Genomic DNA, 14,898 nt, shown 5'->3' on the forward strand with positions numbered 1-14,898 from the left:
TTCACTAAATATCTGATAATGGTTTTCTTGAAATTAAATGCTTATCTTGCTTAATCAAGGCAAAAATAAAGTTATAGGACCAAAATTGATGATAAATTGCATTTTTTTAGTGGCACTGACTTCTATTTATGTTTTTCATTTTCACATAAATATTTGCCCCACCTTGTAATTTGCATTTTATTTTTTGAATCTACGTTACTTTTATTTGTTGGTTAATTTGAACTCATTATTTCTCTCCATACAGATATTTTTTAGAAGTCCTTTATGCAAACCAATGGTAAAAACGTTGAACCAAGAAAAACACTTTGATATATTTGTAGGTTATTTAAGTTTATTATAGTTTTACAGTGGAAATTTTACAATGAAATTAAACATTTTTAATTATACCTACTTTGTGAAGAAAAACTGAATCTCTTATTCTTTGTTATGACTACATAAGTGATTGGTATAGTTTTTATCTTGTTAAATAAAATTCAAAAGTCCCTATTCTAGATAGGTGAACTTAATTAAGTATTTATTAAACTGATTCCCCCTTATAGTTATATAGGTGACTACAGCTACATTGGCAATTGTATTTAATAGAGACTATGTTTCTGTACATTTGTATTTTTTCAAAAAGAAAAAAAAAATATGATTCAGGTGAGACAACAGCATTTTTGACTCCCAAGTTAATTTTAACAGGAGGCAGAGATGAAAGGTTGGATCTGATTCTCACCTAGGGACATAGCAGTAGGACAAGCACCTTGAAGAACAAACTACAAGACTAACTTTTTGTGTACTGAAGACCAGGCTGGTGATGATCCAGATCCTGCCAAGCTTTGTCAATGGATTAAAATAGAATTCCAGATGGGTCTTGGGATTTAATTTTGGGTATGCAAGAAGAGAAATTGATTATAGGTTGAGTGCTATTTGGATCCTAGTCAGTCTACACTACATCAGAATTGCTCTTAAAGTAATCATGAGCTGCTGCAGCTGCCAAAAGAGGAGTTAATAGTCAAACATGCATTGGCAAAACTTTATTTCTCCCATTTGATTATTATTCCCTGCCTTCTGTGGATGTATGCTCTAAATCTTAAGTCACTTTAGTATTTCCCTTTCTTATGCAGTTATTGTAGTTTTTAAAGCATAAGTTTGGCAGTTGATAATATGTACTCAAAAGTATTTGTTGAATAAATTCTGAACATGTTGGTAGAGTTATCTGAAGCCAATTGGTTTGGCATATAGGTTTATAAATTGTAACTTGTTTTCCTCTTACTAGTTCATATTTCTCTATGCATCATTTCTCATTAAGTCCTTATATTATTATTGCTTACTTTAGACACAAGTAGTAGATACAAAAACTATATTAATTTAAGTTGTAAGAATTTCCCATTTCTTATAAAGTTGTTTAGAATGCTATTATTATACTTATTTGATCTTTAGTCCTTTTCTTCTGAAATGGCATTTCTTATCCTTGTTTAATAATATTCTATTGTGGAATTAGTAATCTGTTGGAAGCTAAATTTTTATTTCTTCAAAAATAACATTATAGAGGTCAGAGTGGTGATGAAAGCGGTAAGGCGTCTACGCCTTGCACACGCTAGCCTAGATGAACCACCATTAGATCCCCCGGCGTCCCATATGGTCCCCCAAGCCAGGAGCGATTTCTGAGCTCATAGCCTGGAGTAACCCCTGAGTGTCACTGGGTGTGGCCCAAAATCCAAAAAAACCCCAACAAAAAACCAAAATCAGTATAATAGAGCTTTGTAATTATGAGTGGGTTACAAAATTCTTCTGAGTATATTATTCTTGATACAAGTTAAGATTATTACATATTTTAGTAGTTAGAGATAACTAATATATTTATATCCTACATTTATAAATGCATATATACACACTGTAATTTGGGTTAGTTTTTAATTCAAGCTTAGAAATATGTTTATGAAAATGTGTTAACCACTAATGTATAGTCACAGATGATAAATATTTTACTCAGTAGATATTTTTTAACTGATGGTAATTATATTTAATAGGAACAAGAATTTGTTCAGAAGCAACAACAAGAATTAGATGGTTCTCTGAAAAAGATTATCCAACAGCAAAAGGCTGAATTAGCCAATATTGAAAGAGAGTGCCTGAATAACAAACAGCAGCTCATGAGAGGTATATGCAATTCTGTATACAAAAAGTGGCATTTTAAAATATTGCTGAGATATGCCTTGGAAATTATTTGAATGTTCTACTTTGTTAGAAGGAAAGGTAAATTGAAATTAAATAAGGAAAAAAACTTTATAAAAGTAAATACACTTTTATATCAAATAAATTGCTTCTAGAAGCTTAAAAAAAAGTAAATACTGCAGGAAACAAAATTCCTTTATGATGGTGGAAGTAAATATAAGCATAATCCTTAAACACCTATTTGTAGGGACCCTCAGACAATGTGGGAGGGGAGTGAACCCTAGTTGGAATGTTGTCTGCATGAAATCTTATTAATAGTTTTATAGATCACGATACTTTAAATAAAAATTATAAAATAGAAGACTTTGTTTTATGGGCCAGGAATGTTAACTTGGCAGAAAAAATGCATGCCTTACTTCAAGACAAGAGACCTGGGCTCGATCCTTGGCATGCCATAAGGGAAAAAAACAGCCAAAAAACCTCTTTTTTTTTTTTTATGGTTTTTGGGTCACACCCGGCAGTGCTCAGGGGTTATTCCTGGCTCCAGGCTCAGAAATTGCTCCTGGCAGGCACGGGGGACCTTATGGGGCGCCAGGATTCGAACCGATGACCTCCTGCATGAAAGGCAAACGCCTTACCTCCATGCTATTTCTTCGTCCCAAAACCTCATCTTTTTATCCATCTTTATATATCCAAATATACCTGAGTACTTTAATTATATGCCATGTAGTTAAAGCATTTTAGTGGTGGGCATGGTGCGTTCTGTTTATAAAGCACATTAGAGCAGAATGGAGAATGGTAATATGTTATTTAGATAATATTTATAGTTCAGCATGTTAGTGTATAGAGCATTTTTGTGTAAGTATTAAAATGAAGAACAAAGAATCGTTTTGTAACTTGCCTTCTTCTAGCCCGAGAAGCTGCAATTTGGGAACTTGAAGAGCGACACTTACAAGAAAAACATCAGCTGCTCAAACAACAGCTTAAAGATCAGTATTTCATGCAAAGGCATCAGCTACTTAAGCGCCATGAGAAGGTCAGTAAAGAAAAAATGGCTTACATTTTGAGTGTCTTTTTAAAGTTTGAAAAGCTATTTTTGAAACATTATTAAAAGACTAGTTATGACTTATTATTTTTCTCAGTTATAATATTAGTTTACAACAATGTATAGATTTCAGATGCTCAGTTTCTCACCTCAGCAAATATGTATGTAGTAACCCTCACCCAAAGACCAGCACTATCTACTGCCAACCAGTGGGTTCAGTTTTACCTTACTGTTTCTTCTTCCCTCTTAATAATGACTAGAAAATGAATTTTAAATCTCTTTTGTCCCAAAATTTCTTCGGTGAAATTTGGAGTAAATATATCTTGATCATGCTTGCAGCCTTACTTTGTACAAATTCCAGGTGAGGTAATTATAATGCTTGAAGACCCCAGATGACAAAATTTCCATCTTATTACTAAAGTGTAGCTATAGCTCCATCTCACTGGCCTTAGTAAAAAAGTTTCAATTAGACTCTTAAAAGTAAGCTTTTTTTCCCCTAAATTATTTTTTGCTCAGTAATTCACTGGTTCATATACAATAATGAGAGAGTAATTCTGTAAATAGCAGCATCAAAATATATAATTGTGTTTACATGTGGGTACTCCATCTGCATCACAGGATTCTATTTAATGTTTCCTTAGGAAACAGAACAAATGCAACGTTATAATCAGCGACTTATTGAAGAAATGAAAAACAGACAGACTCAAGAACGAGCAAGATTACCTAAGATTCAGCGCAGTGAAGCCAAGACACGAATGGCCATGTTTAAGAAGAGTTTAAGAATTAACTCCACGGCCTCACCAGATCAGGATCGGGAAAAAATTAAACAGGTATATGAGCAATGCTTTCTTATGTTTAAACATTATTTTTTCGTGACCTTAAAAAGTGCTATATAGGGTCCAGAGATTACCGAGACTGCAATTAGTTTGATACGTCAGCACCACATGCTTTCTCCAGGCACTATGGAGTGTGGCCTGGAGCCTCTGAGGGTTTATTAATATTCATTTTTACTCTGGGATGGGGCTGGATTAGTCTTCCTAGGTCTCGGGAAGTTTTTGGTCTTCCATCTGCTCTTCACAGAGGACAAAGCCCTCCCTCTCACTATGTACCAAATTTTTGGGTTAGATTAGTTGTAAGAACATCTCTGGGAATGAGATGATTTGAGAACTCATTAATTCAAGACATGACCTTTGTATACTTTATAGTCCCACATCCCATACACAGGACCCCAAACTGAGGTCACTGAGGAGAGAGAAAGAATGTGGTTGTAATCAGAATTTCCCCTTTCCCCACCAAAGCTGTGATGTAGGCTCCAGCTTTGAGGTACAGCATGTTATTACTTGCAGCTTTAGTTTATTGTGCTTTAAGTTTGTTAAATTCCTTAATTACACCTTAGGAAGATGCAGAAATTACATGCTTGTTAACTATATTTATCTTTCTTATTTGTAGTTTGCTGCTCAAGAAGAAAAGAGGCAGAAAAATGAGAGAATGGCTCAGCATCAAAAACATGAAAATCAAATGCGGGATCTTCAGTTGCAGTGTGAAGCCAATGTCCGAGAGCTGCATCAGCTCCAGGTTGTAATAAGATCCTAAATAGTCAAGTGGGTAGTAGGTGGGGGCAGCATAGGTGATCCGTTTTGAGAAAATAAAAGCTAACTGAAGTAAATTGTACTTTACTCTTATAAGTGATGGATTTAAAGATTCTGTTTTTTTTTTTTTTAATCTGGTGTCAGATCTGCCTTCTAAATTTAGAGAATTGAAACTCTATAATTTCTTGGCTCTTCCTTGTTAAAGGAAAATTTGAGCTTCAATAATAACTTGATATTTGATGAGTAATTTATTATTGTGGAAGATTTTTTGTTTGTTTTTTACTTTGGGGGGTGGTGTTATGCCCTGTAATGCTCAGGGGTTACTCCAGGCTCTGCGCTCAGAAATTGCTCCTGGCAGGCTTGAGGGACTATATGGGATGCCAGGATTCAAACCACCTTCTCCTGGGTTGGCTGCATGCAAGGCAAATGCCCACCGCTGTGCTGTCTCTCTGGCCCCGGGAGAATAATTTTGTTTGTGAAAAGCTATTTGGTTAAACTAAGTTTTTTAATCCAAATTTTATTTGCAGAATGAAAAATGCCATCTATTGGTTGAGCATGAGACTCAGAAACTGAAGGAATTAGATGAGGAACACAGCCAAGAATTAAAGGAATGGAGAGAGAAATTGAGACCTAGGAAGAAGGTAATTTTAAAAGTTCTAATTAAAATATATTTACATTCATCCATCTGACACAATAAAGAGTTAAAGATAGGCAATTCAAAAACAATGAGACAAAAGTTCCTGTCTCAAAAAGGTTTGGAATCGACTGACAAGAAACGAGAGGTTAGTAAGATTATTGCTCTGGAGGTAAATAGAAGATACAGAGGAGAGCATAGCACTTGTACAAATCAAGGAGGTTTGGAGTGCTTCAATCTGCCTGGACAAGTCAGAGACGCCTCAGAGAAGAGATGCTGTGTCAGCTAAGTGAGGCTGAAGATATGAGTGAGAACCTGCTGAGCAGCCAGATTGATGTGCGATGGGACATTTCAAGTATAAGAATGAGTGAAAATGGTGCCCATGGCAATCATAAATAATTCTGTATCATTGGAACAGAAGCGTGATCTCTGAGTAGGCTTTAGATAGGCGAGAAGGAAGGATGTGATAGCTGCTTAGTCTGGAGGGGTTTACTGGAACCAGATTACAAGGCTCATGAATGTTGTTTTCATTGGCAATCTAGTAAGGTAGCAGTGGCTTCCCTCCTTCATTCATCCAATCATGGTTCTTGTTGTACTTTATTTTCTGCCATCAACTTATTTTTTTCTTCTAATACTCTATCTTACTTTTCTTTACTAACTCAGTCGTATTTTCTCTTTGGCTTCCTGCCTGCTATAATTATTTCACCATTTCCTTCCATTCATCTTATCAGTCAAGAAAGTACTGCATAATTTTTCTAGATTTTATGTCAGTTTTTTTTTTTTTTGCAAGAAAGTGGAATATGATTAATATGTTACTTTTAAAAAGTACTTCTTTTTTTAGCTTATATTAATTAAAAACAGGGTGCAGGGGTTGGAGCGATAGCACAGTGGGTAGGGTATTTGCCTTGCATGCGGCCAACATTTCTAGCATCTCATATGGTCCTCTGAGCCTTCCAGGATTAATTTCTGAATGCAGAGCCAGAAGTAATTCCTGAGCTTTGCCGAGTATGGTTTTAAAACAAAACAAAACAAAGCAAAACAAAACAAAAAACAGGGTACAATGATTGTGCCATGGCAATAACTATTCAGAGAACTACATTAATGTATTATATACCTCTCTATACTAATTTCTAGAGGAAGTGAAATGACCAGGTTGGTTGTTAGTATACTTTTTATTTAAATATCATTTATTGATACATTTTTGAGTAGGTACATACATGTTTAGAATTTAAAAGCATAGTAAATGAAGAAATGTCCCTTTCTCCAGTTTTGTTTTGTTTGGTTTAGTTTTGGGGTCATGCCCAGCAGCGTTCAGGGGTTACTCCTGGCTCTACGCTCAGAAATCACTCCTGGCAGGCTCAGGGAACCATATGAGATGCCGGGATTGAAACCACCGTCCTTCTGCATACAAGGCAAACACCCTACCTCCATACTATCTCTCCGGCCTTCAGTTTTTTCTTTTAATCCTTGCAGTTTAGCTTTCATCTCAGTCTCCCTAGTTGAAAAAGAAAACTTTTTTAGGAAGGCATGAGAGGCTCCTAAGCAGTACTCAAGAGACTCAGAGGCCACTTCCATCAGTGTGGACCTGACAATTCAGTACTTGGGCCATGCAGTGAGATGCTACTCAGGCCCGTTGGAGCTTAGAATGCCCAGGGACAGGCCCAGCAGTTCTCTGGGGGCACCAGTGCTACCTTGTAGCTGCTCAGGAGGGACTTTATGATAGAAGGGATTGAATTTACAGCCTAATCTATGCCAGGCTTGTCCCTGGTCCCCTGGTCAAATTAATATTAGACATTTTTTTTTTTTTTGAGCTAGATGCTAAGTGTGGAATTGCTTGCTGAATTATATGGAAGTTCTGTTTTAAAAAAAGTTTATTCAATGCCTGTATACTTATTTTTTAATATAATTTTTATTTTGATCATAGTATCTTACATATTGTTGACAATAATATTTTAGGTACATATTTACATAAAATCAGGGGGATTCCCATCACCGATTTGTCCTCCCTACACCTCTGTTTTCGTCCTACCTCCCATATCCTCCTCCCTCACCCCCAGGGCTGCTAGAAAATGTGGTCCCCTCTGTACCTAGTTTACTACTTAGTAGTCTTGCACCTGTTTAGTCTTGGTGCCTCCCTTTTTTCCCCCTCTAACTGGGAGGCAGGACTAGCTAGTTCAAGTTATGTGGTTTTGTTTGAAGAAGAGAAAAGTAATAAACTGGGGTAAAAGTCTAATACACCAAAAATGGGCGGAATCCTTCTAGAGGCTCTCATCATCGGTTTGAGAGACGAAGGAGAAAAATAAGGTGAAATACCCCAACAGTACAAAAAGAAATGTCAAATATCCAGTGCGCACTCCAACAATAACAATGATAAGCACCACAAAAAAGCCATGGTCTTGAGATAAAAAACATGGCAGGGCACATAAAGAAAGAAAAGAAAAGAAGGAAAAAACAGAAATATAAATGGGGACAACAACTTCAATAACCACACCAAAACAAGAAAATTGACAAGAAGTAGATAGGTAAATAAAAATAAAAAAATAATAAAAAATGAGTATATACAAAAAATAATATATAAAAAATAAAAAAATATTTTGTGCTTTTTGCCTTTTTTTTTTTTCCCTCCTGCACTGGCACAGTAAATATTGGGGTCATTTGAAAAAGAATTCACTTGGGGCCCGGAGAGATAGCACAGCGGTGTTTGCCTTGCAAGCAGCCGATCCAGGACCAAAGGTCGTTGGTTCGAATCCCGGTGTCCCATATGGTCCCCCGTGCCTGCCAGGAGCTATTTCTGAGCAGACAGCCAGGAGTGACCCCTGAGCACCGCCGGGTATGGCCCAAAAACCAAAAAAAAAAAAAAAAAAAGAATTCACTTGGCCTAAGAGATATGGGGTTTCTCCACCCTTGGAGTATATTGTCATGGGATTAACTATAGACTCTGTTCAGGTTCATTTACTCTCCCGGTGGTGCTTTTGTGATGTTTGGAAGACTTCTGCTCCCTCCTGGGTGATAAAATCAGACCTCTGTATCTAGAGATCTCAGTATCTGCACAGGTCCAGGAGTGGGACTTATGATGAAGTCTTTCTTTGTGGTTCTAGAAGAAGTTCTGTTCCCTCAGTGTCATTTTAATCCGTCTTCTGTGGTTGGTGGTCTTGGTCTTTGCACTGATCCTAGGATGGCACCTAGGATAGCATCTTTCATTGTGTTTCCAGAAGCCCCATGCCTGTATACTTATTTTTATAGAGTAAACAAGATGACTTTGCCACCTACAATGAGTATGAAGGGTCTTTTTTTGGCCTATTGTTTGCTACTATTTGTTTTTTTCTGACTTTCTGATAGAGGCCATTTCAGTGTCAGGTGAAATCTCATTGTCATTTTGACTTTCATTTCCCTGATTATTAGGGATAACAAATACTTTTTTTATATACCTGTTGAACATCTTTGCATTTATTTGGAAAATGTTTCTTCAGCTCCTCTTCCCAATTTTTGCTGAGGTGTTTGTGTTTTTGGTTGTTGTATTTTGAGAATTCTTTGTATGTACTTAGATTTTAGTTGTGTGTGTGTGACTTTTTTTCATTCAGTTGCTTTTATTTTTTCTTTGGTTTGGTTTTTGGACTTTGTGTGTGTGTGTGTGTGTGGTTTGGTTTTTTGTTTTTGTTTTTGGGTCACACCCGGCGGTGCTCAGGGGTTACTCCTGGCTGTCTGCTCAGAAATAGCTCCTGGCAGGCACGGGGGACCATATGGGACACCAGGATTTGAACCAACCACCTTTGGTCCTGTTTGGGCCGTGTGTGTGTGTGTGTGTGTGTGTGTGTGTGTGTGTGTGTGTGTGTGTGTGTAGGAGTTACTCGTGGAGACAACTATGAATAGTCAATATTAGGAGTGTTCTGCTAGTATTTTCTTTCTGTACTTTATAGGTTCAATATAGGTTCAATTTTAGTACCAAAATCTTTAATCCATTTTGATTTCAAGACTTTGTTGAGGTATGAGATAGGGATCCAATTTCACTTTTCCCAGCATCATTTGTTGAAGAAATGTTTTTCACTTCTGTCAGTACTTCTAACACCTTTATCATAAATTAGCTGTCCATATACCAAGGCTTCACTTTGATGCTCTCATTTCTGTTCCTTTGGCCTATGAATTGTTTTTATTCTAGTATCACACTATTTTGATTACTATTATTTAGTATAGTTTAAGGTCAGAGACTGCAATACTGCCAATCTTTTTTTCCCCCAGAGTCTCTGGCTGTTTGTGAAGTTAAACGGTTCCACATATATTTTAAGTAGTATTTGTTTTATGTTCTTGAAAAATGCCATAGGAATTTTTGACAAGGATTGCTTTGACAAGAATAATTATTTTAACATGTCTTCTAATCCATGAATAGGAAATATTTCTCCATTTCCTTTTGTCCTCTTCTATGTCTCTGAGTAGTGACTTTGTTTTCCATTTGTAAGTCTATCACTTCCTTTATTTATTTATTTATTTATTTATTTATTTATTTATTTATTTATTTATTTTTTGGTTTTTGGGCCACACCTGGCATTGCTCAGGGGTTATTCCTGGCTGTCTGCTCAGAAACAGCTCCTGGCAGGCACGGGGGACCACATGGGACACCGGGATTTGAACCACCCACCTTTGGTCCTGGATCGGCTACTTGCAAGGCAAACCCCGCTGTGCTATCTCTCCGGGCCCTATCACTTCCTTTATTTGATTCCTTAGTTACCTTTAGGTTTTTTGACACAATCACAAAATTTTTGTTTTGTTTTGTTTTTGTTTCTTGGGTCACACCCGGCATCGCTCAGGGGTTACTCCTGGCTCTACGCTCAGAAATCGCTCCTGACAGGCACAGGGGACCATATGGGATGCTGGGATTCGAACCACCGTCCTTCTGCATGCAAGACAAATGCCTTACCTCCATGCAATCTCTCTGGTTCCCATTTTTTTTTTAAATCATGAAAAAACAAAAGGAAAGCAATTCTTCTGTTTCTTTGTCTTCATATAGAATATAATAGGTTTATTTGTGTTGATTTTGTAATTTGCTATTTCATTGTTTTATATTTCTAAAAATTTTGATGGGATCTATGTGTATTATGTAATCTGTAGATGGTGATAATTTGCTTCTTTTACTAATTTGAATCCTTTTACAATTATTTCAAAACTAGTTCAAATCTCAGTGCTAAACACTGATTGATTTATCACTTAAAATTTCTAAATTCAGTTTTCCTCATTTGTAAAACAAGAATGTTACTATCAACTTAGGAATATTGAAAGAAATATTGTGCAACAATATTATCTGCACACATGAATGAAAGAGAGAGAGACCGACAGACAGAGACGGAGAAGGTAGAAAAAAATGCCCTAGAGTCAGGCAGGGAAGAGGATGGGAGGGAAATGGGAACTTAGGTGCTGAAAAATGTGCTCTAGTGAAAGGATGGGTGTTGAACATTTTATGACTAAAAGTCAGTCATGAACAACTTTGTAACTGTATATCATGGTGATTCAATTAAAGATTTTATTTTTTATTTTTTGGTTTTTGGGCCACACCCTGTGACGCTCAGGGGTTACTCCTGGCTATGCGCTCAGAAGTTGCTCCTGGCTTCTTGGGAGACCATATGGGACACCGGGGGATCGAACCGCGGTCCGTCCTAGGCTAGCGCAGGCAAGGCAGGCACCTTACCTCCAGCGCCACCGCCCGGCCCCAAGATTTTATTTTTTAAAAATTGATGTTTTATAGCATATGTCCTACTACTGAGCTAGGATCAGAGTTCAGTGAATGGTTGCTATTGCTATTAATTATTTGTTTATATAATTATTGGTTAATGTTCTAGGCTCTTCTTTTTTTATTTCTGTTCCATTTTACTTTATTCAAGTTTCTGTTCTAATACCACTTTATCAAAGATTCATTTGTTTATTTATATTTGGATTAAAATATTGCCTACACCAAGCTCTCTTAAATACATAATATATTGTGTAGTAAACCTCCTTACCCACCTCAAACACTATCTTATCTTTTTAAAATTTCTTTATAACATTTATCACCACTAGATATATTTTTATTTATTTTCTCTTTCACAAAACTATAAGCTCCTTGAAAATAGAGACATTATCTCTGTTTGCTGATATGAGAAACTAGACCTAGTTTCTAGATTATTTCCTGGTACATTATAAATTATCATTACAAGCCCTTTGAATGTCGGCTTATGCTTTGTAAACTCAATGGAGAAAGCTAAACTTAACATCATTTTTCTTGATCTTTGTTTCACTTTCCTTCCTCTTCACTTCCAGCAATAGCAGATAACTGTTCTCTTCATTAATAAATAGGTACCAGCCTGAATAATTTTTCATTTTCACCATATACCAATTTAATAATCTAACAAATAATGTTAATTTTCTCATGGTAGGCCTTTCCCATCTTACTGTCATTTTACTTTTGTATAGAAGTTTTCAGTAATACTCTAATGGGTCTTAGCTATCTGGTTTCCTTCCTTTCTTCTTTATTGCCTGCTATCTCCAGAATAATTATCCCCCCAAACACCCCAGATATTTCCATCATTGTATTGGTAAATATTCAAGTTTACCAGAATAAAATTTATCAATATTCAACTTTACCAGAATAAAATAAAGTGTCTGGCTCAGGGTCAACTAATAGTTAACAACAGTTGCTGTCTCTTGAGTGCCTTTTGTTAAGTATTTTATTATCACAGTTGATTCTCTTAGAACAACCCAGCGATGGCCAGCAATGGTTGGTAGAATTATTTCTGTTTATTGCAAAATTAAGTGATTCTGCTATATAGGAATATTTACTAATTGATCTAACTTTGAAGTCTTCATAACACTATATTTTGGCCACGGTTGGCCTTTCTAGCATCCTTGTTTAGTTCATAAGGCCCCTGGCTTCTCTGTTTAAAAAATCTTGAAGTATCTTGCCAGAGACTTGCCTGCCTGGCCTCTGACAAATCGAAACCCCCTCCCCCCCAGACTTTGGTAGATATAGTCACCATTATTCATACTAACTATGTGATTTCCTGCCTCTTCGCATTGTTTCAGCTCTTGCTGTTAAGCATGCTTTCCCATCCTGTCAGTCAAATTCTTATCTTTCCTTCAAGACTAAACCTATGGTTCACCTCTTCTCAGCACACTTCCTGTGTCCTTTCTTTTTTCCTATACTTTGTACTTTTATAGTAACATTTTATTTTTCTCTGAATTGTTTATCCATCGGTCATTGATGCTTCAGATATTTATCAAATAATTATGACATTTTTCTCTTTCTTGTAAGGACCTAAAGCTGATTCTGTTTTAGATCTTACACTTCCAAACACTTTAAGTGTAGTGTTCAAGAGATGTAGCACATCAATAATCAAAAAATAGAAAATGCTAATTATTTTTAGTATATGTGCTGCTGAAGCGAGCATGAAAATGCTAATTTTTGTAGTGGGGAGCTAGAGATAGTTTATAAAGTTGGTTAATGGCATTGGTTAATTGCCTAGCTTGTGTTAAGTGCATTATTATCACAGTTAATCCTCACACAGAAATTCTTTGAGGGTGTGGGACCGCACAACTTGCAGGCAGGGTGCTTTCCTTGCACACAGCTGACTTGAGTTCTACTCCCAGCATCCCACACGGTCCCTGGGCCCTCCAAGAGTGATCCCTGAGTGCAAAGCTAGGGCTGCAAGCCCTGCTCTCTACCACTGTGACCAAAACACAAACAAAACAAAAAAGGTCAGTGGGTGTAGTTGGTATTATTCCTGTTCTATAGCAGAGAAATACATGATTTTGTACTCAATACACATTGTCTGGCCGAGATAAAATTTAAATTCAGGGCTGTGATAGCCTGTACATCGGTAGAACACTTTTTTCTTTAGGGTAATATTTGAAATGTTTTGAGCAGGTAATTTTATTGTTGTAGTCGACGTTAATTGTGTTTTTAAAGCTAGCACAAAAAATTTTTTTTTCTTTCCTTTTTAAGACACTGGAAGAAGAGTTTGCCAGGAAACTGCAGGAACAGGAAGTGTTCTTTAAGATGACCGGGGAGTCTGAATGCCTTAATCCATCTACCCAGAGTCGGATTTCCAAATTTTATCCTATCCCTAGCTTGCATTCTACTGGATCATAACAATGGGAAAGATTCTGCAGTTGGGTTTGGTTGAAAAGATGTCATTCTTTCCTTCTCATCTTCTACCATGGCCCTTGTCTGAGTGCTCCTGAAGACAATCACCTGCCTCACCTTCTGGGTAGTTTTTGTTTGTCTCATTTGCTTAGTAAAAATGAAGAGAAAGGAACTAAGACAGATGCTGGTCATGTTGGCAGAGATGCATCTTTAGCAATTCCCCAAGGAGATTTTTGTATATTAATCGAAAAAGTTGTTTTCTTTAGAGACTGTTACCTGAAAAACTTTAGAGGTGCAACGTTTAAAGTTATTTAAAGAGAACTGTTAACATTACTAAGTATCTTTTGACCTGACCTAACTTCAGTGATGCCTCAGTTCTGTAGTGAACTGCTGTAGTGAACTGCTGTAGACCGTTGGACTAATTTTCTTGGTAAATCAGCTCTCATAAAAAAAATCTGAGTTGGTCAAAATATAAAAATTACTTAATAGATTGCTATATTTTATCTTTGGCAACATACTTTTAAAAGAAAGAAAATTTTCTTTTTTTTTTTTTTTTTTTTGGTTTTTGGGCCACACCCGGCGGTGCTCAGGAGTTACTCCTGGCTGTCTGCTCAGAAACAGCTCCTGGCAGGCATGGGGGACCATATGGGACACCGGGATTTGAACCAACCACCTTTGGTCCTGAATCGGCTGCTTGCAAGGCAAACGCCGCTGTGCTATCTCTCCGGGCCCAAGAAAGAAAATTTTCAATGTGTCTAAAATAGCTACCTGTTTAGGCATGACCTATAGTTAAGGGTGCTAGTTTTATTAATATAGTACCATAACACTAAATTTCAACTGAATTTAAAATAGAATTTTCTCGAGCTTCTATTATTACCAAACTATGTGATATATTTTTTAAATAAATTTTAAAAAATCTATTACCAGTTGATAGAAATTTCATCCTAAATTATATGTTGTTCAGAGTTGGAAAGATGAAAATGTAAAGGAATTTTTAGTCTCCTAATTGGAAAAGAAGATTTACCAAGTGAAAATTAATATAGATCAGGCTAGCCCTACTTACTTCCTAAAATAAGATCGAGCTGGTAAAATGACTCCCTGTGTGTTAGCAGATTTGTAAAACACTTTTCAGAGGCCTATAGGCTCTGGGTTATATTTATAGATATATTTTCTGAAAATAATTGTAAAAGAACATTTTGTTCAGAATCCTTAATTTTTTTCTTTAAATACTTAGGCAAATATTAGAAATAATTTTTGTCTGTTTTACAATAAAATCCTTTATATTTGGTTTGTTTTGTTCATGTTTAAGTTATTTTCTTTGATATGACTGGGAAAAGACTGAAACCATATTCATATGATTGTTGAT

The 14,898-nt window shown here is 36.3% G+C and overlaps 1 protein-coding gene across 2 annotated transcripts in view; it reads left to right on the forward strand.

Annotated features, from left to right (window-relative positions):
• The window catches only part of SLK (STE20 like kinase), a 56,835-nt gene extending 42,768 nt beyond the window's left edge, over window positions 1–14,067 (forward strand). For both annotated transcript variants that reach the window (XM_049790801.1, XM_049790800.1), the window contains 6 exons: window positions 2,013–2,142; window positions 3,069–3,193; window positions 3,844–4,032; window positions 4,652–4,777; window positions 5,319–5,432; window positions 13,392–14,067. In XM_049790801.1, coding sequence (XP_049646758.1) covers window positions 2,013–2,142; window positions 3,069–3,193; window positions 3,844–4,032; window positions 4,652–4,777; window positions 5,319–5,432; window positions 13,392–13,538 — 831 coding nt within the window. In that variant the 3' untranslated portion in view covers window positions 13,539–14,067. The remainder of the gene's footprint in view (window positions 1–2,012; window positions 2,143–3,068; window positions 3,194–3,843; window positions 4,033–4,651; window positions 4,778–5,318; window positions 5,433–13,391) is intronic.
• Window positions 14,068–14,898: the final 831 nt, after the last annotated feature.

This window comes from Suncus etruscus, chromosome 17 (assembly GCF_024139225.1).
Source record: "Suncus etruscus isolate mSunEtr1 chromosome 17, mSunEtr1.pri.cur, whole genome shotgun sequence".
Classification (NCBI taxonomy): Eukaryota; Metazoa; Chordata; class Mammalia; order Eulipotyphla; family Soricidae; genus Suncus; species Suncus etruscus.